Source organism: Muntiacus reevesi, chromosome 1 (genome assembly GCF_963930625.1).
Source record: "Muntiacus reevesi chromosome 1, mMunRee1.1, whole genome shotgun sequence".
Classification (NCBI taxonomy): Eukaryota; Metazoa; Chordata; class Mammalia; order Artiodactyla; family Cervidae; genus Muntiacus; species Muntiacus reevesi.
Window position 1 is genome coordinate 60,374,961 of NC_089249.1, and position 27,074 is coordinate 60,402,034.

At 59.9% G+C, this 27,074-nt stretch overlaps 1 protein-coding gene across 1 annotated transcript in view; it reads right to left on the reverse strand.

Annotated features, from left to right (window-relative positions):
• Window positions 1–21,820, reverse strand: part of CERK (ceramide kinase) — a 38,902-nt gene extending 17,082 nt beyond the window's left edge. Inside the window, exons 1-6 of the mRNA XM_065938853.1 lie at window positions 21,634–21,820; window positions 21,128–21,246; window positions 20,709–21,005; window positions 19,823–20,555; window positions 802–915; window positions 263–385 (exon numbers count right to left, since the gene is read on the reverse strand). Coding sequence (XP_065794925.1) covers window positions 263–385; window positions 802–915; window positions 19,823–20,555; window positions 20,709–21,005; window positions 21,128–21,246; window positions 21,634–21,820 — 1,573 coding nt within the window. The remainder of the gene's footprint in view (window positions 1–262; window positions 386–801; window positions 916–19,822; window positions 20,556–20,708; window positions 21,006–21,127; window positions 21,247–21,633) is intronic.
• Window positions 21,821–27,074: the final 5,254 nt, after the last annotated feature.

The following is a 27,074-nucleotide window of genomic DNA, read 5'->3' on the forward strand; positions in this document are numbered from 1 at the left end:
GTGGACACAGGTGTGCCCCCCGGGCACCTGGGTTAGTCTTCCGTCCACCTTGAGCTCAGGTCTCACCACCCCACTTCCCAGGAGAAGAAACCCAGGCCCACACCAAGGGGTCTGCCCCAGCCTGGCGTCCGTAAGTGCAGGCGCCGGCGCCCGGGGGCCAGGCTGCGGGCACCCCCCGCGCGGTCCTCTAACCAGCAAACTGTTCAGCAGTCACAGCGTCTCGCCACGCCCGCCTCTGCGCTGAGCGCAAGCAGGCACGTACTCAGCGCCTCCAGCAGCTCCCGCAGGGTCTGCAGCCACAGGTGGTACAGCCGCTCCTCCGGGCACCAGAACGTCACCTGCGCCCACCTCCAGCGGTGCCGCCGGGCCCTCCGCACGCGGTGCACTGCCAGAGAACACACGCGTGAGCGCGGCCCCGCACGCGACCCCGGGCCACACCCAGCTCCCCCACGCGCCCCTGTCCTGACTGGTTCACCCCCTCCAGCGTACGTGAGGGAAGAGATCCTACCCCTGAGTTCTTTTAGCCCGTGTGAAAAAAAATAATAAATAAAAAAGATGAACAAAACATTAAAAACAGAGCTTGGGTATGCATAACTGGTCCACTTTGCTCTACAGCAGAGATGAACGCAGGCTGGAAACCAACTGTACCTCAATAAAAAAAAAAACCAGAGCTTGGAAAAATGACATAAGGACCTTTCTATAAAGATAAACCAAGGACACAGTGAGTCCGGTAAGCGAGTGACAAGGAAGTTCTCTTTCACGTGAGCTGCCTGGAGCTGCGAGGACTTTCGGGCACATCACCTGTGAATGCGTATGGCTTCTCCATTTTCTGCCATTTTCCGCTGGTGTACTGTTTCCCGTTAACGTCCGTCTCCTCAACGGTGATGATCTCGGAAACAGGCACAGAGCAGGCATCTGCAAAGACACCAGGCCCTCACTCAACGGGCTGCGGGGCTCACCTGGACGGCAGGAGAGCGGCTCCACGGCGCTGGGGCGCCCTGCATTCAGTTTAGCAGGCGCCCCGAAGGCAGAGGACAAGCTCCGTGTCATCTTAAGCCTCAGCGCTAAATAAGGCTGGGACCCCAGTCCGTGCCATCTGAAGACGGGGTGTTTCGTCCACAGGGACCGAAGTGGGCTGCGGCTTCTGAGGCCGGCTCACGTGCCGAACCCGGAGAAAGGTGCTCACGCCCCAGCACCTGTGGTTCAGTCTGCTCAGAAATGAAGTGGGAAGGAGGCCCGGGACAGACCAGGACCCCGCAGTGTGCGGTGGGTCAGGGCCACACCAAGCTGGGGACGGCAGGAGGCTCGGGGTCCAACCACCCACTCGGGCGCAGGAGGAGAAGGGGGCACCTGGGTGGGCGGGGGAGGACAGCACGGAACACCCTCGACTGGAGACCCAGTCGTCACCAAGGGCCTCAGGTGAGGACTCAAACACAGCCGTGGGAAGCGCGCGGTGACAGCCTGTAACCCAGCGCGGGGCCCAGAAAGAGCTCGCCAAGGACATGACCTGGAAGCAGGGCGGCTGAGGTCAAGCCCCGGCGAGAACAGGCTGCGTCCCTCAAGCCCGCCGGCGAGGCGGGTCCCCGTCCACCTGCATGCAGAGGCAAACGGCGACTCCTCGCGGCCCTGGGCTGGCTCGGCGACCCATGAAAGCTAAATGAAACGACGGCGCTGGGACACGTGGGATGACCTTGCATCGCCTGTGGCCTAGTGGCCTAAGGAAATCAAGTCACAAGAACCAGCTCAGACGCCTCAAAGTTCCGAGAGCGGGGTGTCCCCAGGGTCGGGGTGCCGGGGTGGGGCAGGAAAGGGACACTCTTGCAGAAGAGCTGGAAGCTGGCTGGGCAGACCCGACCCAGTAGAGCCTTCACCTAGGGCCTCCCTCCCAGGCTCTGACTCTCCGAAGCTGTGACCCCTCTCGTGCCCTGTGCTCCCGAGGGGTATCTGCCCCCGGCCTGCCAGCGGTCAGACCAGAGGAGGCTGGGAGGGGCTGCCCGGGAGAGAAGGGGGGGGTGGGGGCATTCGGGGGTGGAGCCTCGCAGAGGGCCTGAGACTGAGGTGCTTTCACTGGGGTGGGGCGGGGGGCTGTAACACCCCAACAGGGTAAAATTCCAGGCTGACTCTCGCCATCTGCTACACTCAGCTCACCCACAGCTTCATCTGCTGCTTGGGTGAGAAGAAAAACAACACCACGTCAGCAGGATACAATCTCTTACACGTGCACCGCTTGTACATGTTAACAGACGCGGTGACAAACAGAACTATTTTCTCTAAAAAGGGATAGAGATCATGGGGATCTGAAAAAAAAACAACAACAAAAAACCACTATCTACATCTTGCTTGATCGAGGAAGGACAAGCCCAGAATCCAGGACCCGGATGGAGGCTGTCCTGGGTGAGCCTGTGCTGGGGGTTGTTGTTATTGTTAGGGCGCTAGGTTATGTCCAGCTCTTTGTGACCCCAAGGACTGGATCCCACGGGGTGCCTCTGTCCGTGGGGTTTCCCAGGCAGGAATACTGCAGTGGGCTGCCATTTCCTTCTCCAGGGGATCTTCCCGACCCAGGGATGGAACCCACATCTCCTGCTGTGGCAGGGGAATTCTTTATCACTGAGCTACCTGGGAAGCGTGGCCCGCAGGGCGGCAATCAGAAAGCAGGACTTGGTGAGTGACAGGCTTGGAACAGAGGCCGGTCCCAGCTGGCTCCCTCGGCCCCTCTGTCTGCTGGGCCGAGAGTTCAGCCCGAACCTCCCGATGACACGTGGGCCGGCAGCTGAAACCGGAAGCCACCTGGCCGGGGCGAGGAGGGAGGGGTCCGGCACAGACGGCAGGTCCCTTCCCGCCTCGCTCACCTGCTGCCCCCGGACCTCGGAGCCTGCTGCGTGTCGCTTCACGTTTGCAGGTCCGTGTCACACCCTCGTCTTCAAAACCGTCCTCTCTGGTGAGGGGGCCTCGAGAGCCTGGGGGAGGTCGGTCCTAAGTCACGCAGGGCTGGCGGGATGACCCGCTCAGAGCCTGTCACTTGTCTCCGGTGCTGCTGGCTGCCTGTGGCTCCAAGAACCAGTCGTGACTGGTTCTTGGAGCCACAGGTCAGGGTCAGGGAAAGGTCAGGCACGGTCAGGGAAAGTGGCACTGTGGTCCCCGGGTCACCCTGCCTGCGCTGGCACGGAGGCGCCTCCGGGCTCAGCAGTGCCCGTCGTGTGAACACACACGTGGGAACGGCCGTTCAGGCCTAGAGACAGACCCGGGCAGCACACCCGCAGAGCTGATGGTGGGAACTGGGGCCACTTTCCTTTTCTGCGCTTACTAGCATTTCTCTCCCTTGGCTTGCATTCCGCATAATCCTGCACTGCATACAAGATTAGATAAAAAGTCCAAAGTCTTCCGTGAAAGGGTAAGTGACGCAAGGCGCTGGAGTTGCTTTCAGACCAGACGGAACCAAATCGAGGCCGGCACCAGACTCGCCGGGCGGACGAAGGGCCCGGCGCCCACGCTGGCCGCTGCGGCTTCCCCAAGCAGCGCCCCCCACCCCACTGGGGTGGCATCCACGCCCAGACGGCGCTCCCTGAGCTGCTCCTGCCGCAGCGGGAGGCGGCCTCGTAGTCACTGGCCGGCTGTGTCCTGTTGCAGGATCAGTGGCCGAGGCTCCTGGGCGTCCCCTCTCCTCTTATAAAGTCACAACCCAATGTCCCCTTTCAAACAAACTTCTGAACAGAAGGTTCTGGAACGGACGCTTGATTCCCTGGGCGCCTCCCTGGCCCAGGGCACCCCCGCCCCCACCCCAGCACCTCTTCGTGGTGGGGCCGTTCGTCACTGGAGGGTTTCAGCAGCACCCCTGGGGTCCGGTCACTCAGGCCGCCCCCTGCCCACCGCCCCGGTTCTGCCAGAGGTTGGCCAGCATCTCCCACTGCCTCCAGGGCTGGTGGACTTAGCGACCCTTCTCCAAACATGAAGCAGGAAGCAAGCTGAGGCTCCGAGCCCAGCGCCGACACCTGCTCTGGTCAAACAAGGATTTTTTAACTCTGGATAATCGCTCCCCCCCGCCCCGCCCAACACACACACCTACAGCAGAAGTCAAAGATTTTCAACCACGGTTCAGTCAAGTCAAGCAGCCTTGGGACGGCAGTCTTACTGGCAGCCTTTCTAAAACCTCTGCTCTACTAAACCACTAAAGCGAAGTGACATTCTCAGGGTGATTTTTTTAATTTCCTGAGATGAAGAAAAGGACTCTGCCTGTGGCAACGGCCACCCCGGGGACAAATGGTGCAAGGGGGCGCCTGCGACTGGGTCAGGCAGACGGAAACTGCCCCCTACCACCAGCCAGTCCTCTGTCCTCCCGGGGACCAGTCGGGGGAGGAGGACCAGGGCTCCCTCCACCTCCTTTCACGCTTGGATAAGACCACTCAAGAGGCAGAAGACCCCCAAGGCTACCCAACCCAGGCAGGAGCCCCCTGCTCAGCTCTAGGCTCTGGGAGCTCGGATTCAGTGACCTCCCAGGCTGGCAGGAGATAGCTGCAGGAGACGTGAGTTTGATCCCTGGGTCAGGAAGATCCCCTGGAGGAGGACATGGCAACCCACTCCAGTACTCTTGCCCGGGAAATTCCATGGACAGAGGGGCCTGGCACGCTACAGTCCACGGGGTCGCAAAGAGGTGGACACGACAGAAGCGACTCAGCAAGCGTGCGGGCTGGCAGTGGCCACACTGGGTCACAGCCCTGCCACTGTGAGACCCCGGGGCTCGAGGGACAGAGGGCCTCACCATTCGTCCTGCTGGGCGCGCAGTGAGCCAAGTTCGGCAGCAGAGAGAGGCTTTCCTCCGACAGCATGAAGAGCAAGCCTCGGGCACGCCTCCCCGAAGGCCAGGGGCTGGGGTCCCCAGGGGACGGAGCCGCAGGGCCTCCAGGGCGCGGCAGCGTGGGGGAAGGTCCAGCACCGTGCACTGGGTAACCAGGCGCTGGCCTCCACTAGGTCAGAAACGGAGGCGCTCAGCTCCCCCCGGGGCAGAGTGTTTGGCCCTGTGATGTTAATAGGCCACTGAGCGTACAGCCACTGTGGGAGACAGGATGGAGATTTCTTAAAAACTAGGAATAAAACCACCATATGACCCAGCAATCCCACTCCTAGGCATATACCCTGAGGAAACCAAAATTGAAAAAGACACATGTATCCCACTGTTCGCTGCAGCACTATTTACAACAGCTACAACGTGGAAGCACCCTAGACGTCCATCGACAGAGGAATGGATAAAGAAGTGTGGTGCATGCATACAATGGAATATTACTCAGCCACAAAAAAGAACGCATTTGACTCAGTTTCTGATGAGGTGGCTGAACCTAGAGTCTATTACAGAGAGCGAAGTGAGTCAGAAAGAGAAAGATAAATACCATATTCTAACACATATATATGGAATCCAGAAAAATGGTACTGAAGAATTTATTTACAGGGCAGCAATGGAGAAACAGACATAGAGAGTAGACTTACGGACGTGGGGAGAGGGGAGGAGAGGGAGGGATGTGTGCAGAGAGGAACACGGGCACTTACATCACCGTATGTCAGATAGACAGCCAGCGGGAACTGGCCGCATGGCCCAGGAAACTCAACAGGGGTTCTGTGTCAGCCGAGAGGGGCGGGGCGGGGAGGGAGCTTCAAAAGGGAGGGGATGTATGTATCCCTGAGGCTGATTCACGTTGAGGTGTGAGAGAAAACAGCAAAAGTCTGTAAAGCAATCATCCTTCAATAAAATAACAGTCTCTGAGCGCACACTCGCGCGGGCCCAGCTGAACAGTCAGCGGCCCTGTCTCGTCTCAGCCGAGGCGCAGGGACCAGACATGGCTGACCCCAAGCCTCCGGGAGACACCCGGGCACACGTTGTGTTGTTTACGCTCTGCGCTGCCCGGAGGATGTGCAGTCGTGAAACCACCTTAATTATGGAGGCAGGTGCAGTGGATCCGACTCAAACCCCCCGTGTCACCCCCTGACACCCCCGCCTGTCCGATGGCACAGACGTCCCTCCCGCTCGGCCCCCAGGCCCCGTGGGAGCTCCCTCCCGGCTCTGCGCGTGTCTGCGTGCGCGTGCATCTGTGTGATGTGTACCCGTGTGCCGTGCAGCTGAGGAGTCACGGAACAACGAACACCCTCTGCCACGGCTCGCTCCAGGCAGAGCCGTCCCCCGGGTCCTACAGGACACACGGGGCCTTCAGCTGCACCCCCAGCTCTGACCCGCCCTGCCACACTCTTGCCCGGGCCCCCAACCTGGGCTCCCCGCACACCCTCGTGAGCCAGCTGTGGCGGAGCCATCCACAGAACCACCGCGAAAACCAACGAACAGCAAGAGGGCTTGGACGCAACCGCCGCGAAAATATTCTCCTGTCGTCTCAAACCGATGGCTCCCCAAGAATTCCCTGCCACAGCTCGGAACTCACAAGTCTCCAGAGTTTAAAACCACAGGCAGCAAGGTTCCTGGGCTTCCCCGGTGGCTCAGAGAGTAAAGTATCTGCCTGCAATGCAGGAGACCCGGGTTCGATAAGATCCCCTGGAGAAGGACATGGCAGCCCACTCCAGTATTCTTGCCTGGAGAGTCCCACGGACAGAGGAGCCTGGCGGGCTACAGTCCACGGGGCGGCAAAGAGTCGGACACGACTGAGCGACGAGCACGCTAGCAAGGTCCCCACTGGACAGGTATTTTACCAGCGCGCTTGGGGGAGATACTTTGACCCAAAGCCACAAGGCAGCCCTGACACTGGCACTTGGAAAGGATGCTCGTGATCTGAGGGACAGTCCGCAAGGCTGTGAGAACTTGTGTTCCGTCACAGCCTGAAGGGCCTTGAACATTTGAGAGAGAAAGTCTCATCGAGGGAGCTAACGGAACGCGCTCTGTGCCACCTCCCAGATGCCCAGCGGGCAGCGCCGGACGTGCTCAGAGACGCCCTCACCTGGTCCTCCCGCGTGGGCAGTGGGCTCTGCTGCTGCACACCGCGGGGACGCTGAAAACATCCACCCTGAGTGTCCTCTGTCCTCATCCCAGTGCGGCTTCACTTCCCGTGGTCTTAAGAAGACTCAATGTGGAATCCAACAGAAGCAAACTGTTTAACTACTCTCTACAGACATTACAGATTTTGAGAAACAGCTCTTTAGGCAACTCGGTCATAAAACAAAGAACTAAAGAGCTTCTGTTTATTAAGGACAAGACCATCTTTCCATGGAACAGCATGTACTACCTCCATGATAAAGTGTTTAGAAAGAAAACAGCTGGACGTGCAGAAAGAGCCATTTGTGTCCCAAGAGTAAACGTGAGTGATGCGGTCAGGAGTCATCACCCGCTGGAGGACGCAGGGCAGGAGCGGACGACGAGCCCGGCAGACAGAACCACCGCTCGCTCACCAGAAGTGCTTCTCCCTGCCGCCCTCCTGCCCTGGGGGGTTAAGCTGCACGTGGCACAGTGCTGAAGTTTAGGGTTTGTGTGATTGAAGTGCAGCTTAGGATCGCATTTTTTAAGTTTAAAATGGAAATCTTCAGTGGTATCAACTTTTGCAATGCTGTAAAAACTAAGCAAATTCAAAATAAAAGAAGACAAAGAAGAGGCAACTTTCTCATAAAATTGGAAAAAAACTCTCGTTTGAACACATCTTTGATTTTTTTTTCTATATCATTAAACCTCTTGAAAACCTAAGGTCCAGCTACGACCCTCATTTTGGTCATTTTTGTTCACTGACGATGAATTCTACAACTTATCTAACACACTACAAATCACAAGAGAAGTAAGGGATGGATTTATAAGGCTTTACCGGAACGTATGATCACAAAGAACTTGCCTGGATGTTCAGTAAGTGTGCTCTGCCACACACTCACAGGGGGCCTCTGCTGTCCCTCAGCCAAGCCACTGGTCCCCACCCCTGCTACCCGCCCCGCACACACACCGGGTACACACACATCACACCTGGATACACAGCCACACACCCAGATGCACACACACCACATGCACGCTGAAGCGAGGCGTGCCCTCACCCACAGTCATGCCCCCGACTGCAGGATGTGGGAGCGCCAACCAGGTGTGGACGTGAACATCCACAGGGCCACTCAGAGATCGGTGAAGAAAAAGACCTTAAAAAAATAACAGCAATAATCAAGCAGCCACGTACAGCAAACGGTTGGGATATCTCTAATGGTGAAGGACGTACGCTGTCACTTACAAGACCATCCTTATCAACGGTGTATCAGGGCAGGTAATCTTGTTAGGCTTTGCGCCTTGCATAAAATCATGCGTGTGTGCTAAGTCCCTCAGTCGTGTCCGACTCTGTGTGACCCCACGGACTGCAGCCCGCCAGGCTCCTCTGTCCATGGGATTCTCCAGGCAAGAAGACTGGAGTGGGTTGCCATGCCCTCCTCCAGGGGATCTTCCCGACTCAGGGATTGAACCCAGGTTGCCTGCGTTGGCAGGCTGACTCTTTCCCACCGGGCCCCCTGGGAAGCCTGCATAAGGTCACACTGTGAGTGATTTCCATTTCTCCAGGAACGTGGCTCAGTGACCGACACCTGGCGACTCAGAGACTGAGACCTGCCCCCAGTTCTTCACTTTCAGGTCCTTCGGCCAAACTTGAAGGTGCCTCTCTCTGCGCCTTTCAGTACAGCATTAATTTTTCTTCTAATAACAGAGCAATCTATTTCTTAGGGCCATTAGTACAAGCCATTAGCAGATATTATCACTGTTAACAACTCTGAACACTCTTCTCCTGTAACACAGTCCTTTCCAGAAATGGACCGAAATTTTGTAACCAAACCTGGGCTGGCAGCCTCAAGGCTTCTGCCGACAAGAGACGCGGTTCTCTGGCCTCCCCTCCCCATCCCAGGGAGTGTGACCTTGCTGGTGTGACAGGCGGTCACCCTCCCTCGTGGGTGGGGGCTGAGGGGCCGCGCGTTCCAGAGGCACCGCGGACGAGGCCGGGGAGAGGCTGCCCAGGAGAGGCTCCCGGGGCGGCTGCGACGCCAGTCTCAGCTCCGTTCTGCCCTTCCCAGCGCCGGCCGTGACCCGCGGACACTGGGGGCTTCAGGGCTGCGACATGGAGCAGAAACGTCCCCACCATCTGAGGGTCGCTTCTCTTACAAGGTCCCGGATGGCCAGGCGCGCAGCCGCCCACCCCACAGCGCACACCAACCCGGACGGCGGTGGGCGGGGGCCAGGGTGCCCCCAGCCCCAGCGTCGGGCTCAGGTGGCCCGGCCACCCCCCAGGGCTTTTCTGCATCAGCGCCCACGACAGGACGGGGCCGGGCCTTTCGGGAAACGCTGCCGCCGCACCTGCTCGGGACAGGCTTCTCTGTGGGTCCCCGGGTGTGGGCTCCCGGGACAGGCTGCAACGACCTTGCAGCCCCGCGCCCCTCTGAGCACAGGCCACCCTGGGGAAGCGCCCCGGCCGAGTGATCGGGACTGAGAGCTCGGGGGCCTGAGCGGCAGCCCCTGGCCCCTGAGGTGCAACCCCTGACTCCTGCGCCAAGATCCCTACCCTCCCCGCCCCCCGCCAGGGGAGGCAGTGGGCACCGCTGAGAGGAACCCCAGAACCTGCGTCCTCGCAGGGGGCACGCCCCAGCATCTCGGGGTCTGGGCTCCAGAAGAGCCCCCACCTGGCCCCGACTGCCATCTCGGAAATGGGGCAACTCGAGGACAGCTCCCTTACTGCGGCCAAGATCGACCGCTGAGGCGGCAACCAGCACGGCAGGTTCCAGAGCGCCGGCGTCAGCGGGACGAGCCCAAGACTCTAGGGCTGCCTGCGGCCACCCTCTCCCGCTGCCTGGGACCAAGAGGTCTGGGCAAGACGGGAGGCAGACAGTTAACTGAGGAGCCCAAAGCAGACAGCAGCAGGCCGGCTGGCCGGAGCGGCGCCCCCGCAGAAGGAGCGGCCCTCGCAGGCCTTCCCTTTGTCTCCATCCCCACCTCTGGGGCTTCCCTGGTGGCCCAGCTGGTAAAGAATCCGCCTGCAGTGCGGGAGACCTGGGTTCGATCCCTGGGTTGGGAAGATCCCCTGGAGAAGGGAAAGGCTCCCCACTCCAGTATTCTGGCCTGGAGAATTCCATGGACTGTACAGTCCTTGGGGTCATGACTGAGCGACTTTCACTTTCACTTCCACCTCTGCTCCAAGGGCAGCCTGAGGTCTGGAACTGCACGCTGGATAAGTTGCTTTAGCATGTCCGACTCTGTGCGACCCCCTGGACTGTACCCCGCCAGGCTCCTCTGTCCATGGGCTTCTCCAGGCAAGAATACTGAAGAGGGTTGCCATGCCCTCCTCCAGGGGATCTTCCACACCTGCAGGGGATCCTCTCACGTCTCCTGCACCTGCAGGTGGGTTCTTTACCACGAGCGCCACCTGGGCAGCCCAAGCTCGCCGGATGCAGAGAAAGAAAGCCCGCCCCTCCGTCCAGAGGAGCCAGAGCGCGGCCGGCAGGGCTGGGAGGGCGTCCTGGCTCTGTGGTGGACGGACACGTGCCGGCTCCCTCTCGGCCTTCGTGAGCTGAACACGTGGGCCGTGCAGAGGGGCCTTGGGAGCTGAACCGCCGAGTCTGTCAGCTCCCGGTGCCAGCCTCACCCGAGTGACCAACACCAGGGAGGCCTTAAGAGCTGGACTGGTGTGAAAGCCCCCTCCCACCCCCTGCCATCTGTGTACAACCTGGCTGAGCACCCGCCTAAGAAAAGAAAACCCTCCAGGGGACTCACAACGTAACATCAAAAATACGCAGCCTGCAAAATTAACCAGCACTCCAAGAACCGGGCGACCCTGAGAGGCCCAGGGGAAGCCAGGCGGCGGACGCCCCCCCGGGACGCCCCAGGCGTCCGAGCATCAGACACAAGCTTCAGTGTGGTCGTTAGAGCCAGGTCCGGTGAGACGCTGCTCTGAACGCTCCTAAAGTGAAGGGAAGGGCAGAAGTTCCCGGGACAAAAAGAGGCGACCGGAAGGAACCAAATGGGAAATTTAGAACTGAAAGGACAACACGCGAAATAAAACAGCCACTAGCTGGGATCGGGAGCGGAGTGGCTATGACGAGGAAGTCAGTGAAGCCCCACAGCTCAGCAGGAATAACCTGCTCTGAGTAACAGGGAGGAAAAAATGCTTTAAAGACAGCACAGGGGCCTTCTGCTCTGAGATGAAGGGCGAGACTGCTCCTCCCGGGAGTCCCATGTGACAGTAACGCCGGGAGACTCTGGAGGGCGGGCGGGAGGAGGAGGCTGACCGGGGCCCTCGGGGGCAGGAAAGACGGCGGAGAGTTCTCTGGGTTTCCTCCTGCCTCACGTTACCTCAGATTTGAAGACTTCAGCAACTGGAAATGCCAACGGGTACAAACAAAAACCTCCAACCAAGGTCGCTCTCTCTGGCCAAAGGACCAGGAGCGGGAGAGCCCAGTGAGACAAGAAACTTCTGGACGAGAGCTGCCCTCCTCCAGCAAACACCCAGAAAACCTGCCCCCCGCCCCCCGCCTGCAAAGTCTGCCTGGGAGTCTAGACCTCCACCCCCCGGGTCGGGGGAGGCACCTGACACTCCCCCCAGGGTGGCGTGAGGGAAGCCAGCACTTTCACCCCGGCCAGCGGCTGGCGAGCCTCACGCCCCACAGGGCTCAGAGGACTTCCTCCTCCTCCCAGCACGAGTGGGGGGCCCCTCACCTTCCCTGCTGGGCTGCTGTCAGGGGACCAAGGGGAGTCAGGACTTGCACCAACCTCCAGCCGCCGTCCATGGCGCCGTCACGGGGCATCCCTACCCTGCCAGCCAGGAGGTCTCAGTGGAGGCCGGGTGGGGGGTTCACCCCGCAGCAATGGGGAGCACCCCCCTTGGCTGCTGATGAGGCCGAGGGAAACCTGGAATTCTTCCCCAATCTGGCAGTAACTAGTACCCTTCCTTCCTGACAGCACAGTGTCAGAGAAAGTCAGCTAAAAGAGGAAAGTTCAATAAGATCCATATTTTCATAACGTAAGACAGAAATGTCCAGGTTTCAGTCGAAAATCAATCATCATGCCAAGAACCAGGAAGATCTCAAAATGAGAGGAAAAAAAGACAATCGCTTGATGCCACAACTGAGATGACAAAGATGTTGGGATTATCTGACAAGGATTTTAAAGCTGCCATGATGAAAATGCTTCACGAACAGCTACACACTTAAATGAAGACATACAAAGACTCAGCAAAGAAAAAAGTCTCAGCAAAGAAATAGACGATTACAAAGAAGAACCAAATGAATTTTAGAACTGAAAAAATACAATAACCAAAACAGAAAATAAATGGGTGGACTCAACAATAGCATGGAGACAAAGGAAAATCAGTGAACTAACTGGAAGATGCGACAAGAGAAATTACTCAAATTGAGCAACAGAGGAAAATAATTTAAAAAAACAAAACACTGAACAGAGCCTCAGGGCCTGTGGAATCATGGCAGAGGATCTAACATGTGTCGCTGGAGCCCAGAAGTAGAGAAGGAGAGGGGATGAAAAAGTGCTCAAAAAATAATGGCTGAAAACTTCCCCAAAGTTCTGAGAAAACTTCAAATATCACTAATTCAAAGAAATCCAGTCCAAGACACATCAAAGTCTGGATTCCAAAAATCAAGCACAATGAAAAAAACATTAAAATTAACAGTCAAAGAGAAATACCACCTTACCTACAGGGGAAAGAATTTTGAATGACAGTGGATTTCTCCTCAGAAATCATGGAAGGCAGAAGCAAGCAGCACAATGTTCTTCCAGGACTGAAAAGAAAAGAATCTTATACCCAGCAAAAATATCCTTTGGGGATTAAAGGAGAAATCAAGACATTCTCAGATGAAGAAAAGCTAACAGTCTTATTGCCAGTAGACCTGTCCTAAAAGAACAGATACAGGAAGTAGAAATGATAAAACAAGATTCCCTGAAAGAGAAATGAAAACAGAAGAAAGAATACAGTAAGTAAAGATACGTGAAATCACAACAGTATTTCCTTCTCTTCCTGACTTTCCTAAATTATGTTTGAGGGTTGAAGATACAGCTATAACACTAATGTGGTTCCAAATGCATGTGGAGGAAATAATTAAGACAATTTTACTATAAAACGGGAGAGTAAAGTGATGCCGAGAGAGGGGAGGTTTCTGCACTTCCTCAAACTGGTAAAATGGCAAAATCCCCGCTAGACTGGGATGAGACTCGTACACACAAACCAACACCGCGGGCCATACACAGAGCTGCACTCAAAAACAGCAAGGACCTTTTACCACCACAAACAGCTGGTTTAAAAACAGGTGAAGATGTACAGACAAATCAATATGGAAGCCTATAAACAGATTTTTAAGCAATTCGCAGGAAGGCAGGAAAAAGCAGAGAAATGAAAACTAAAAAACAAAAAATTAAATGGCAGATTTAAGGCCTAATAGGTTTACATTTAAAAGACACAGACTGGCCTAGATGATTAAAAAACATGAGCCAACCCTACGGAGTCTAAAGAAACGCACTTCAAATCTAAGGGTTGTGAGCAGGTTGGAAGTAAAAGGACAGAAAAGACGTGTGGAGCAGGCGTGGTCCTGTCACCCCATAAAGTGGACTCTAGAACAAACAGAAGAGTCAGACAGAGATGGACACTACACAACGGAAAGAGCCGATCCAGAACGAACTGATCCAAATCAATACACATCCTGAATGTGTACGCGCCAAACGAGGGAGCAGGAAAACGCGGTGATGAATAATGGTTTACAGCAGGGTCGGCAAACTGCAGGCCAAATCCAGCATGCTGCCCCCTCTGTAAACAAAGGTTGATTGGCATGAAGCCCCGTGCATTCACTCACATGCTGTCTGCAGCAGCTTTTGCACTAACGCAGCAGAACTGAGTGGCTGGGACCCACAAAGCCTAAAGTACTTGCAATCTGGCTTTTTTTTTTTTAAATTATTTATCCACCGATCTGATCTCTGGCTGTGCTGGGTCCTTGCTGACGTAGGGGCTTTCCTCCAGCTGTGGGGTGTGGGTCCCTCACTGTGGAGGCCTCTCCCGCTGCGGAGCACGGGCTCAGTGGCAGTGCGCATGCGCAGTTGCTCTGCGCTGGTACGATCTTCCCGGACCAGGGATCGAACCTGAGTCTCCTGCACCAGCAGGCGGATTCTTTATCACTGAGCCACTTGAGAAGCTCTGCCATCTGACTTCTTAAGGAAACATCTGCTGACCTACTTTGGAGTAACAAATAAAAGTTAGCCTGGGAATTATCTCAGCGTAATTACGCTATTTATGGCCACATTCGGCTGCTCTGAAGCCACCTAGTCTGAGCATAGCTGAAGCAGGTGCCTAGAGAGACGGAGGGCAGGCAGGACGGCTGTTTTTCTGACAGCTGCTTTTCAAAACCACAAAAGCCTGTATGTCTCTTCCGATAAGTGAGTCATATGCAAATCTGGAAGGAGACTTTTTTTTTTTCTTCTGAAATAGGTAAACAAGATAGCCATTTATTTCCTATTCAAATATCCTGAGATTCCTATCTAACTCTGCAGGTTGCTGGCTTAACATAATCTGATATCATCTGCAGTACTTCTGACCTCATCACCGGGCATAAGTAAGACGTATCAGGAGACCCTGGAGCACAGGGCTACAGGACGTGTGCTGGGGACGGTTTAGGGGATTCTGTAGGATTTGTGGGTTCTACCCAAACCGTTCAGCTTCCCAGCCCCTCCCAGTGGTTTTAAACTCACTCCTCCAGAGAAAAGTACAGACGCTTGGACAGCAAGCAGCCACTTCGCCCCCACGCTCTCCACCAGCGACCCCGTCGTCCCCCCACGGCCGGGGCGCAGTCCCCAGCTGGCCGCCACTCTCCAGGCAGCCAGGGGCGGGCCGGGCCCTGCCTCCCTCAGCCAGCCACTCACACGGCGCTCGGTCAGCACCTGCTGCGCACACAGACACGCGAGGCCCTCCGGGAAAACGGGGAGGAGAAACAGGGAAGGGAGTCCGTCCCACGCTGGATTCTGCCCCGGGAGAGCACAGCGGAGAAAAGGCAGGTAGTCCTACAAAAGAAAACAGGGAAAACCCGTAACACAAAGCAGAAGGAAACAGCTGGCACAGAGGGTCAGACAGCTGGACAAACAAAAATATCCAAAGAAAGACGAGGGAAGGGCCAGGTGCCAGCAGAGCTGGGCCTTGAGCAGAGGTGAGATCTGAACACAGGGGTGGGGGGAGGGCCGGGGGGAGAGGAGGCCTGTCATGTGGGGACTCCGGTCTGGCTCAGCGGGGGCCTCAGGAGTCAAGGAGGCTGGAGCCGAGGAGCCCTGAAAGTGAGGCAGGCACAGGCAGCTTGCAAGCTAGTCGGCAAGCTGCCCAGCACGTGAAAGAATCTTCTAGAAGGGCAAGCATCCCAGGAGGGGGTCAGGGGGGAGAGTGCCTAGCCAGGGGCTTTGGGGCTACATTAGACGGGCTTCATGGTGCTTTCCACACTTCCATCCGCTAACCTTGGGGTCACCCATCAGAAGGTGCTCGAGGGAGGGGCTAGAGTGAGCAAGGATGGACAAGGCAAGCCCGGAGGCAGGGCTGCAGGAGGCACCTGAGCCGGCCGGGGCTTAACGAGAACCACACGGGAGCGGAGAGTGTGGAGCCCCGACACGGCCGGGGCTCGCAGACCCAGGAGCCGGCCGGCTGTCTCCTGTGGGCCGTGCCAGAAACTCGGAACCAGGGCTCAGGAGAACTGGGACGGAAGGTGAGTCGGGAGGAGAACGCACAGGGCGCTGCGCTCAGGAGGGTGAGATACGATCCCGAAGGTGAAGCCAGCTCGTGTGCCGTTGCTCAGCCGTGCCCGACTCTCTGAGACCCCATGGACTGTAGCCTGCCAGGCTCCTCTGTCCATGGGGACTGTCCAGGCAACAATACCGGAGTGGGTTGCCATGCCCTTCTCCAGGGGATCTTCCTGACCCAGGGGTCTTCTTAATTGCAGGCAGATTCTTTACCAGCTGAGCCACCAAGGATGCCCAAGGCCACCTTACCCCGGACCCATCCACATGTTCACAAAACAGCACGCGAAAGGCAGAGAGCAACTAGGTTCTCTAGAAACGTCTGCTGTGCAAAACTCTAGACCAGTCGAGAGGATAAATAAACTGGGTCGGGGACAGAAAGCAAAAAAACCTGCCATCAGTACCTTAACAAACACACAGAAAATATATCTCCTAAAGTATAAAACACAGTCTTAAATACTAGTCTTTTTTCCTTAGGCTAAATGTTCAAAAATTCACCAAATTACATCCTTAAAACGCGTGAGTTTCATTGTATGCAAATTACACCTCAATAAAGCTAATGTGAAAAAAAATCATGTTTTAAGAGAGTAAACAGTAATACGCACACTTACATAGAGACCAACACCAAATATTATTTAACTCTTGGAGGTTAAGACTGCAGGTGATTCTTTTCCTGTGTGCTTTTCTGTGTTTTCTGGATTTTATTAAACCAACATGAATTACCTTCATAAGCAGGAAAAAAAATAGTTTTAAGTGTCCGTGGCTTTCCTGTTTTCATGAGCATGGTGCAGGGGTGTTGGACTGTAAATACAGCGGTAACCTGTCCAAGGAGCTTCCCAGCAACCCGGGGCATCCTCAGTGGGAGAGGGAAGCTGCTGGAGGAGGGTGGGCATAGCGCCAGCTCCACCCCACGCTGCACACACACACACACACACACACACACACACACACACACACACACACGCGTGCACGTCCCAGGCTGCACACACACACACACACACACACACACACGCGTGCACGTCCCAGCCCCAACTCCAAAGGAACGCTTCCAGAGTCTCTCTGAGCGTGTTTTGCGTGGCCCTGGGGTACACTTGGGTACAGTTTCAGCCTGTTTCAGGTTCAGCTAGCCCGAGCCACCGTGAGAAGGCTGGTTCGCGTTTCCTGTTTTCAGTCGGCCGCACTTCCGACTGGGCTGGTGCCGGGGAGCCTCGCAGCTTCCTTAAGAGAGCAGCCCTCGCGGGGTCCAGAAGGCGCTGCCTCCCGGTTCTTGGTCCTACCTTTGCTCAGAGCCCCCCACCGAGGAGGAAGCCTGGACCTGGATTAAACGCCGGCTCCCTTGTGTACATGACATACTGTCCATCGCAACCCACTCACAACTCCCGTGTTTCCCCTTCTGGAAACAGGAGCGACGCTGGAGAAGCTGCGTAGGTCAGACAAGGCGGCCGCGCCCGCTGCCCACGGTGGCCCCAGCCCCGGGACCCCCTCGGTCCTTCTTCTGAGGCGGTCTCAGTCCACTCGGCTTCTGCACAGCCCTCCCCCCTTCCCTCCCCCGCCAGGCCACCATCCACCCCGCACACAGGCACACTTGGGACTGCGGCGGGGCCGGGTGCTGCCACTCTGAAACGCCCCCTGGACTGGTTGCCGTCTGCCCTCGGCCATGGGGTCACCTGTCTCGGGCCTGGCTCCTCTCGGGGAGCAGCTATGAGGAGCCCCCTGAGCTGCAGCAGCTGACCCAGGGCCTCCAGGGTGGTGGGTGGCACGGGGTGGGGGGAGCAGGGCTCTGATAGCGCCAGCCTCTCCAGGGAGGAGGTACCCATCTCTTGTACACCACTCAGGAAAGCTCCAGGTGAACCCATACACGAAGGCCCTCAGGGTTTGCAAGAGGGAAGCAACCACCATTTCAGGAAAGAGGCGGGCCGCTGTGCAAGTGAGGAGCTCGGAAAAGCAGGCTGACCCAAAGTGCACAAAACCCAGAATCTGGGGGCCGGAAACCATAATGACAGCTGGCCGAGGATGCCAACGCTGAAAGCCTGGCAACGCGAGTCCCCCACCCAGACGCCCCAGACAGGCGGGGTGCATTCGGTGTCCACGTGGCCGCTGCGGCCTGAAGGAGGCCACGGCACCCGGCACAGCGGCTGAAATCGGACCCACCACGCTTCACACGCCGGTTCAGCCACTAGCTGGGCCGGTCTCTGACACTCCTGAGGCTCGGCCTCTTCCTCCGTAAAATCCAGGAGAAGCTGCCCAGCAGGAATGCGCTGTGTGTGAATGTGACATAGGACAGAGCACGCGGCAGCACCAGGAGCCCCGTGAAGTGGCAGCGCTCCATCCCGAGGCAGAGAGATTCACAGGGAAGTTCAAACGCCCTCGGGGCCAGGCCAGGGGAGACCTAGACCTGCTTCTTGGTGCCAGGAGGCTGGGGCTGATGTTCTAGGATGACACTTCCTCCCCAGGGGACAACAGAAAGCTGGAGGAAGGGTGAAGTCAGACCACTGGCCACAGAGGAGCGCTCTGTAGACCATGCTTCCGGTGACCCCCAGGCTGCAAAGCAAGAGCCCGAGACCACCCTGACTTTGGCCCCAGCACACTGGCCGGGTCTGCCCACCCCGCCCCCACCAGAGCCATACCACCTCAGGGACGGGAAAGCCCCCGCAGATCAGTGCAGCAGCCCAACTGCCCCCAAGGCAGCTAAAGGGCATCCAAACGCACCATGTCCACTAGAGAATCCAGACCTACCCCGCACCCCAGTTAAGAACTAAACCCCCGCTCATCCTGCAACTCCAGTAAGCACCAGCCTGGACCCCCGTTCCGCTGGCCCTTCCCCTCTAAGCGGACAGACCCAGCCCTGCTCAGCGCCCCTCTGCTGGGCAAGGCCAGCAGCCTCCCGCCTGCGGGTCCCTGTCCCGCCTCTGTCTGCCCCCCGCCAGGCCCACAGGGTGCCTTTCACCAGGTGAAGATGGATAAAGCCCTCCGGGGTCCCCATTTCAGCCCCTGCCACCCAAAGAGCCCTGTCCCCCTCCCCACCTCCCACCTCCCGCGCGGATCTGCGGGCCAGCCTCTGGCCATGGCCCCTGGGGGCCTGCTGCCTGGACCGTCTCGCCGGGGGGTGCACAGGCCCCGGCAGGGCTCTGGTTCAGGGCCGCCCTGCAGGTGAGGAGTCCCGGGACCCCCGCCCCACCGCCTTCTCTCACGTCCATGGCCTTGTGTCCCCCCCCCCCCCGGAACGCCCCGTCTCTCCCTCTGATGGAGACTGCCCCACTGCGATGGGGTGAGCCCGGGTGAGCGCGCTGCCCTGCCCGCCACGACAGGCCCTCCACGAAAACTTGCTGAAGAGGAGTCAATGAGATGGAAATACACCCACGCTCTCCAGCCACTGGGAACACACCCAGGCTTGCCAGCCGCCACCCCCACCCCCGGCCCCCTGCCCTGGCTGCCTCTGCCAGGCAGGCCTCCCAGCTGTCACTGTCCCACCAGGCCCATCAGGTAACCCCCTCCTGCCCAGGGCCAACTGACATCTCCATAAGCCGCTGCCCATCCTCCTGCCGCGGGGCAGCTCGGCAGGGGACCCACTGGCCCCTTCTCCTTGGGGACAGACAGCGCCCTGTTTAGTTAAACCACGGCTTCCCCGAATCAGAGGGCCTCCGCAGGTCGTGTGTCCAGCCTGTTGCAGCAAAATGAACACCCCCTCCCCCCTCTCCCTCCCCCCAGGGAGCACATCCCAGACTGAAGGTCACCAGCCCTTGCTTCACTGCGGGGACAGGAACTCCGGACCCCGCTCTGGATCGGGTTAAACTGACATCGGGCGCGGGCCGCCGGCACCCCCTCGGGGTCCCTCCGTCACCAACCTCACAATCGATCCGAATGGTGCCCTTCAGACGCCGGCAGGCGGGTCCCAGAGAGGCGGCCCCGTCCGGGCGACACCTCCCAGGCCGCAGACCTCCCCGGGCCGTCACGACCCCGCGCCCGTCGCCCTCGGGGGTCTCGTCCCCGCCGCCCCCCTCCCCCGGCTCTCCCCAGCGCCGGCTCTTTGTCATCGGGTCCTGGCCCTTCCCGCCCGCCGGCCTCCCTGGGGCCCTACCCCCCGCCCCAGCCCGGCCGAGCCCGTGGGCCGGCGGCGACACTCACCCGCGCCCGGGTCCCCGGCTCCGGGCCCGGGACTCCGCCACCAGCGCAGCAGCGCCCGCGCGGGGTCCAGGCTCACGGCGCAGCGCTGCTGCTTCACCCAGAGCACGGAGCGCAGCGGCTCCGCCGCCCCCATCGCGCCCGGCGCCCGGGGCGCCGCCTGCTCCGCCGGGCTGGGGGCGCGCGCGGCGCCGAGGGGCGCGGGACCGTTAGCGGCCCCCTGGAGCCGGCCGGGGCGCGGCGGCGGCGGCGGCGGCGCGGCGCGGGCGGGGCGCGGGCGGGCGGGCGGCGCTGCGTCACCCCGTACGCGGAGCGGCCGCGGGCACCGAGGAGGGGCCACGGGCAGCGCGCGCAGGACGGCGAGCGCGGCCGGACGGGGCGGAGGGCCGGGCCGGGGCCGGACGCGGAGAGACGGGGGCGGCCGCGGGAGGCGGGGCACACCCCGGGGACGAGGAGGGCTCCGGGATCCAGTGGGGGCCCGGCGGCGGGGAGAGGAGGGAGGCGGCCGGGGGCGCGGGGCTCCCGGCAGAGGAGCCGAGGAGGGGCCTGCGCGGAGGAGGAGGGAGGCGAAGGCGGCGGGCGGGGTGCGGGGAAAGAGGAGGGGGCGGGCGATCGAGGACGCCGCTGGGCTGCGGCGAGGCGCCAGGGGGCCGGCCGAGCTCTGGGGTTTAGCTCTGACCGGGGAGGAGGCGGCGTCCCCTGGCCGCCGACCGTAGGGTCCCGGGGTCAGAGTGACCTGGGGGCGTGGAGCTCAGTAGCGCTTCCCCGGCCGGTCGTGGGGACAGGCGGCGCCCTCCAGGCGCGCAGACGATGCTTCCCGGCGGTCCTGAGCGTGCGGCGGGAGGGGCCTGGTTTTCGGGTGGGCGTAGACTGACCTGCCCCTCCTCACGCGGCCACGCTGGGCAGCTTGGCCGCCGGCGTCGGGCCGCACCTTGGATCCCCGTCTTCTCCTCTTGGAAATAAACCTGAAGACCTGGCAGGCACCCTCGGGAGGTGTGGACGCTGTTGGCCCCAGCCTGGCAGTGGACACCACCTCCTCTGCTTCTGGGGCCATCATCATGACCACCCGGGGTGCTCCAGGACCCCCCATTCCTAAGGGGGGCAGTTTCAGGCACTGAGGGCTGAGCAGGAAGAGATGGAGCCAGCGTGTGAGGCTGGCAGTCTGAGTCAAAGGGCCCTGCCGGGCCTGCACACCCAGACGGGACAGAGGGCCCCTGAGGAGGCCTGTCCTGGTCACAGATGGCAGAGGCGCGGCTCAGAGGCCCGCCAGGGTCTTGACCGCCAAGGTCACATAGCCTTCCTGCCCACTGGGGTATGTGTCTGGGCTGGGGGCTGCCAAGAGCAGCTCAGGGTCCCATAGCCCAGGCTCTCGAGGTCAGCCGTCCTGCACAGGCTGGGGTGCTGGGGAACCAGTGGAGGGGAGGGACCTGCAGGCCGGCAGGCAGGAGGGCTTCCTGGAGGAGGTCTCCCCGTCAGGGACCTGGGAGGAAGCTGGAGGGGGCCGCTGAGCCCTCCCCTCCCTCCTGAGCAGGCCCAGGGAGAGGGGGTTCCTGTTCTGAGCCAGAAGGCACCACCCTGGCACCCCCGGACTCTTTCTCACCTTCCTGCTCAGCTCCACCGTCCCCTGTCCACTGGGGGCCTTCGCTGACCACCCCCTCAGCCCAGCGGGGCTCCAGCCCCGCTCTCAGAGCACATCCCGCCCCCCGCCCTGCCCTCAGCCCCATGAGGACATGGACTTGCCTGGCCCCATGGCGCCAGCCCTGAACACACTGGGGCACGTAATAGGGGTGCCCACGTTTGTCCCGTGAGTGCACCTGCCCCAGACTCATCACTGAAGAAGCTGCTGTTCAGAGCAGCAGACTCCGAAGTGACAGGTCTGGCTCCAGAGGCCTGAACCACCTGTGCTGCTCCATCCCCGCCTGCCCCCAGCTCTCCTTGGCTGCTCTTGCACACGTCTTCCCTCAGATGGCAGAAGGGCGGGCACGCGGCCTTGTTGCCCATGCCTGGCACCAGGGAGCCACACGTACTGGTCTTATCCTGCCAGCTCCCTGTGACTCACTCCTGCTGGAGCCCAGCCCCCGTTCAGCCTGGGGCAGGGAGTCAGGAGCCAGGACAGGGCAGAGGGCGGGGGCGGGTTCTAGCCCCTCCCTTGGGCATGCGGTACCTGATCTCCCAGCCTGGTAGGGCCCTTGGCAGCAAGGCCTGTCCTGCCCCCTCCCTCCCACAGCTCTGAAAACCTGGATATGAAACTTCTCTGGAAATCTTGCGCCAGCACCGGGCGGGGGTGGTATTGCACCGCTGCCCTGAAGTGTAATCAGGACATCAACCCTGAATATTCATTGGAAGGACTGATGAGCTGAAGCTTCAGTACTTCGGACATGTGAGGCAAAGAGCCACTGGAAAAGGCCCTGATGCTGGGAAAGATTGAGGGGAGGAGAAGGGGACAACAGAGGATGAGGTGGTTAGGTGGCATCACCGACTCGATGGATATGAATTTGAGCCGACTCTGGGAGACGGTGGAGGACAGAGAAGTCTGGTGTGCTACAGTCCACGGGGTCACAGGAGTTGGACACGACTTAATGACTGAATGACAGCAAGAACCGTGAAGAGCTATGGCAGGAACCAGCCGGTGGGCAGGGACGCAGAAATGCCAGCCCCGCCGTGGGACCTCTGCCTGGGCCTCCCTCCACTCATGTAGGGTCCTTGAATGCCATGGGTCAGCTCGTACAGTCCTGCAGCCAAGGGGGCACCCAGAGAGGACTCAGGTCCCCCTGCCCCCCACCCTCATCTCCTCCGTTGGGGAGGTCCCGGCATCAAGTACAGAACACTGGGGGGGCCCCAAGGGACCGCCTCCCCCTCCCTCGGTAGACCACAGCCCAGGCCAGGGCCTCCTAGTGGCTGCTGTGGGCGGTGCTGTGACTCCTAAAATCCACACGCTGTGGTACTAGCCCCGCAGGACCTCAGGAGGTGGGTGTGGAGGTGATTAAGGTGAGATGTGGCCTGTGGACCCCCGTCCAGCGTGACCGGAGGCTTTAGCAGGGGGAGATCTGGACACTGCCGCTGGGTGTGCTGGTGCCCAGAGGGTCAAACACAAGAGGCCCCACTTGCAAGTCACCGAGAGAGGCCTCAGAGGAGCCAAGCCTGTTGGCGCCTTGACCCCAGACTTGTAGGTTCTCTGAACCGGAACTGGGGAAATAAACTTTTATTGTTTAAGCTGCCCAGTCTGTGGCATCTTGCAGCCCTGGCGAAGCTCTCCTGGGGCCCTCCACGCCAGGGAGCTGTCCTCCTCAGGTTGGAGAGGGGCCTGGCCAATGCAGGACCCCCATGCTTGAATGGGGGAGAAAGTATAGAAATAAGGTTTCCAGAAGACACTTCCTGGGGTTGAGCTGCATGGGGAGAGGGCTGGGCTGGGGGTCAGGCCCCCCCTAAGGGTACAGTGCTGGGGGCCGGGAAGAAGGAGGCGGCTTCACCTCCAGAGCCACTGACAGCCCGCCCCCACCCCTGCTGTGCCCCAGGCCCTGATGTGCCCCCCAGAGCTGGCTGCAGAGAGGAATCAGAGGAGCAGACAGCTAGGACCTTCGCACGGCCGGGGCGGCGTGGCCCTCTGCTCAGGAAGTGCCCTCAGCTCCCTGGCTGGCCTTCCGGCCGCCTCGCCGCTCACCTGTCCCGTGCGGGGCCCTGGGCGGATGCCCTTCCCGCCCGTCTGCCTGGGAAGTCCCGCTGGCGGTCTCCTCCAGCGCGACTGAATCAGTGGGGCTCTCCGCGGGGGCCGCCTCTGGGCTGCCCATGCCTGGCCCCTCTCCGCGGCAGCTCTGCCGGGCACACTGTCATTGGCTCGCTGGGTGCACAGTTGGCCGGTCCTCGGCGGGGCTTCCACGAGCCCTGGCAGCCCGCTGGGACAGAGGGCAAGGGTTCAGCCCGGCAGCCTGCAGCCCTGGCCCTCCAGGCCCCGCCACCTGCCCTGTCCCGTGTCCCCGCTGCCAGCTTGGGCGGCTGCCTGGTGGCCCATCTGCCCTGCAGCCCGCAGCGGCCAGCTTGTCTGGGCTGGACGCCTCAGCCAGCCCTGGCCAGCGCCCCCTGGACTGCTCTGTGCCTGCCCAGGTCACCTCACTCGTGGGATGCTTGGTCTCTGGGGCACTGTCTGGGCCCACGAGCGTCCTGCCCGCCGGCTCATTCCTGCCCAAGGCCCACTGAGCCCTGGCCACCTGCGGGGACTTGGTACCACCAGCATCTTCCAGCACCACCCACTCCATGACCTCTGACCGACTTCCTTGCTGTCCTGGGAGCCCCTGGCTGTGTGGATCGCGACAGCTGCCTGCTTATCTTCCCAGGCTTCCTCCCCACGAAGTCGGCACCTGACTTGACATCAGAACCCTGCGGGGTGTGGAGGGAACTCCTTCCCCAGCCGCACCTGCTGCCAGCAAGGTCACCTGCCACCCTCCACCCTCCACCCTGTGCCCTTCGTCCTGGAGGAAGAGCTTCCAACTGCTGCGGGTCAAGGTTGACTGCCGGGAAGAAATGTCCAGGGGAGAGTAAGCTGATAAGTTACAAACATGCACGTCCCTACATTGCTCCTGTGGGGGCTTCCCAGGTGTCGCCGGTGGTAAAGAACCCACCAGTCAATGCAGGAGCTGTAAGAGACACAGGTTCAATCCCCGGGTGGAGAAGGTTCCCCTGGAGGAGGGCATGGCAACCCCACTCCAGTATTCTTGCCTGGAGAATCCCATGGACAGAGGAGCCTGGCGGGCTACGGTCCACGGGGTTGCACAGAGTTGAATATGACTGAACGACTTAGCATGCATGCACGCACGTTGCTCTTGTGACACAGTAACAACCTCTGCAAGTGGGAGTCATCAGCCCCATTTTACACACGGCAAGACTGAGGCCGCGAACTAACCTGGCCTGCTCACATTCTACGGAAAGGTAACCAGCCGGCTGGGAGCCCCAGGGCCACGCCGACATAGGAGACTCTGGAATGTGAGGACAAGGGCACTCCAGGTCAGCCTGTGCCCCGGTGGGTCCCACCCTGGCACTCCAGCAGGGCCACCCCTGGAGGCACACAGGACCGTCCTGCCTGACCTGCTCTTGTGGGTCTTCATCCAGACTCCCAGAGGGCGGACTGCCGAGGCTGTCTGCCCACCCAGGAAAGCCCTGAGTTTGGGCTGGCGTGGAGGGTGGTCCTCGGGGGTGGTGACCTCAGGGGTGGTGGCCCTCGGGGGTGGTGGTTGAGGGCGGACCTGAGCTGGAAGGGCTGGCTGGGGGGTGGGGCTAGCCGAGGATAACTCCACAATGGCCAAGGATCAAGGCCGCTTGCACCCCTGGGCACCATGGGGAGAAGCGTGCCAGGGGAGGGCTCTGAGGCCAGGACGGGGTTCAGTCTGGGCCCCATGGGCCCCCAGGCCGGCTCAGGTGAGCCAGCTGGGTCAGGCGCTGACAGGGTGCCTGGCCGTGTTCAGCAGTAGCTCATCTCGTCTCCAGGATGAGCCTGCGCTGCGGGGGAGGGGACGGCCTCCGCGGGGTCAGGGCCAGGGTTACCCAGCAGTGAGGGGAGGAACACGGAGTGACACGCGGGGCGGTGGCAGCCCAAAAGGTGCCCTCAGACAACCCGGCCATCCTGTCAGCAACATCTGGGTTTCTCTGCCAGGGGGACCAGGCCCAGAGGCCCTGAGAGTGGGTCCGCCTTGTCAGAGGTGGGGGTGTGCTGTTTGCGCTGCAGTAGGCTGTCTTGGAGAAAAGTCCAGATCCCCCATGGGGAGGGTCTTGGACTCTGGGGAGACTCCCCCTCCCCATCTCTGCAGCAGGGGGGAAAGCCTGCCGGCTGGCTGGGCTCCTCAGAGGCAGTGTGAGCTCAGTGAGGGCGGTGGGAGGCCTCCCCCAGGTCTGCCGAGAGTCCACTTCTGATTCCCACAGTGTGATCTTGACTCCTGTGTGTGTGCTGGAGGGGGGCTGCTACAGTGTCCAGCCTTGGGGGGTCGGGGGAGGAGGACCCTGGGAGGTTCCCGGTCAGGTGACATCTATGGCCCAGCATGCAGCCGGGCTGGCAGAGTGGCCTTGATCGGGTGGAGTGGACTGGGGTAGGGAACACCTGTCGTGGCGCCCAGGGCTGCTGGGGACGTGGCGGAGGCGGTGACAGCACAGGACAGCCGTCTGCCGTGATCTTCAGTCTGATTGGGAAAGGCTGGAGAGCGCACCTGGATAGACACTGTATTTGTCTTTTTCTATCCAAGCTCCGTAAAAAATTAGAGGAAATTGCAAAGACATGGGGGAAAGATGATCTGAGTGAGCCACGCAGTAGGGGAGGGCGACGGTGATGTCCATGAACCAGGAGGAGTAGGTGGGTGGGTCTGGGGACAGAAGTCAGGGGATGGGGCTGTGTTTGGAGCCTGTGAACCCAGGTGGGGAGGGGGGAGGAGAAAACTTGGCTTTAGATAAACCCAGGAAAACGCAAGTAATGCCTTCTGGAGGAAAGGCGATCTTAAAGATGAAGAAAAAACAAACATAGTCTGAGTTCAGTCCGGAAGTTCTGCAGCACAAAGATTCTACTGTTGAGTCCAAAACAAAACAAACAAGCAAACAAACAAAAAAGGTGGGGAGAGAAGGAGAATCAGAGACGACATTGAATTGCCAGGGCACCTTAGAGAACGACTGAAGTCAGTGGAACCAAGACAAACCCGGCCAGACGTCGCTGAGCAGTGGCAGCTGGCCAGAGGACGGCGTGCGTGGGAGGACACCAAATAAAAAGCTCGCATGCACGGTTTGTGTGCAGCAGAAGCTGGAAAACCAGGGAGGAGGGGGCATGAATGGTGAGCTCAGGGCGCGAGGCTCAGATCAGGGACCGTGGACCACTGTGCTCCACCTCCTTGACAGATGGAGTCACTGAGGCCAGAGACGGGCAGCAACCTCTGAGAAGTCCAGGCAAGCGGCCATCCCACTGACGCAGGCTCACTGGGCCCTACTGTGAGCCAGGCCCCGGCAGGTGCAGGGACCCAACCCAGGAGCAGAGTCCGGCAGGGCCTCCTGCACGAGCCTCCCTGTGGGCCCCAGAGAAGGATCAGGGATGAAGGTCCAAATGGAGTAATGCATTTCACAACTTGCAGAACAGGCAGGAAATGCACCTGCAATGCAGGAGATGCAGGAGATGCGGGTTGAATCTTTGGGAGGAGGAAATGGCCACTTGCTCCAGTAATCTTACCTAGGAAATCCCATGGACAAAGGAGGCCGGCAGGTTCCAGTTCACAGGGTCGCGAAGAGCTGG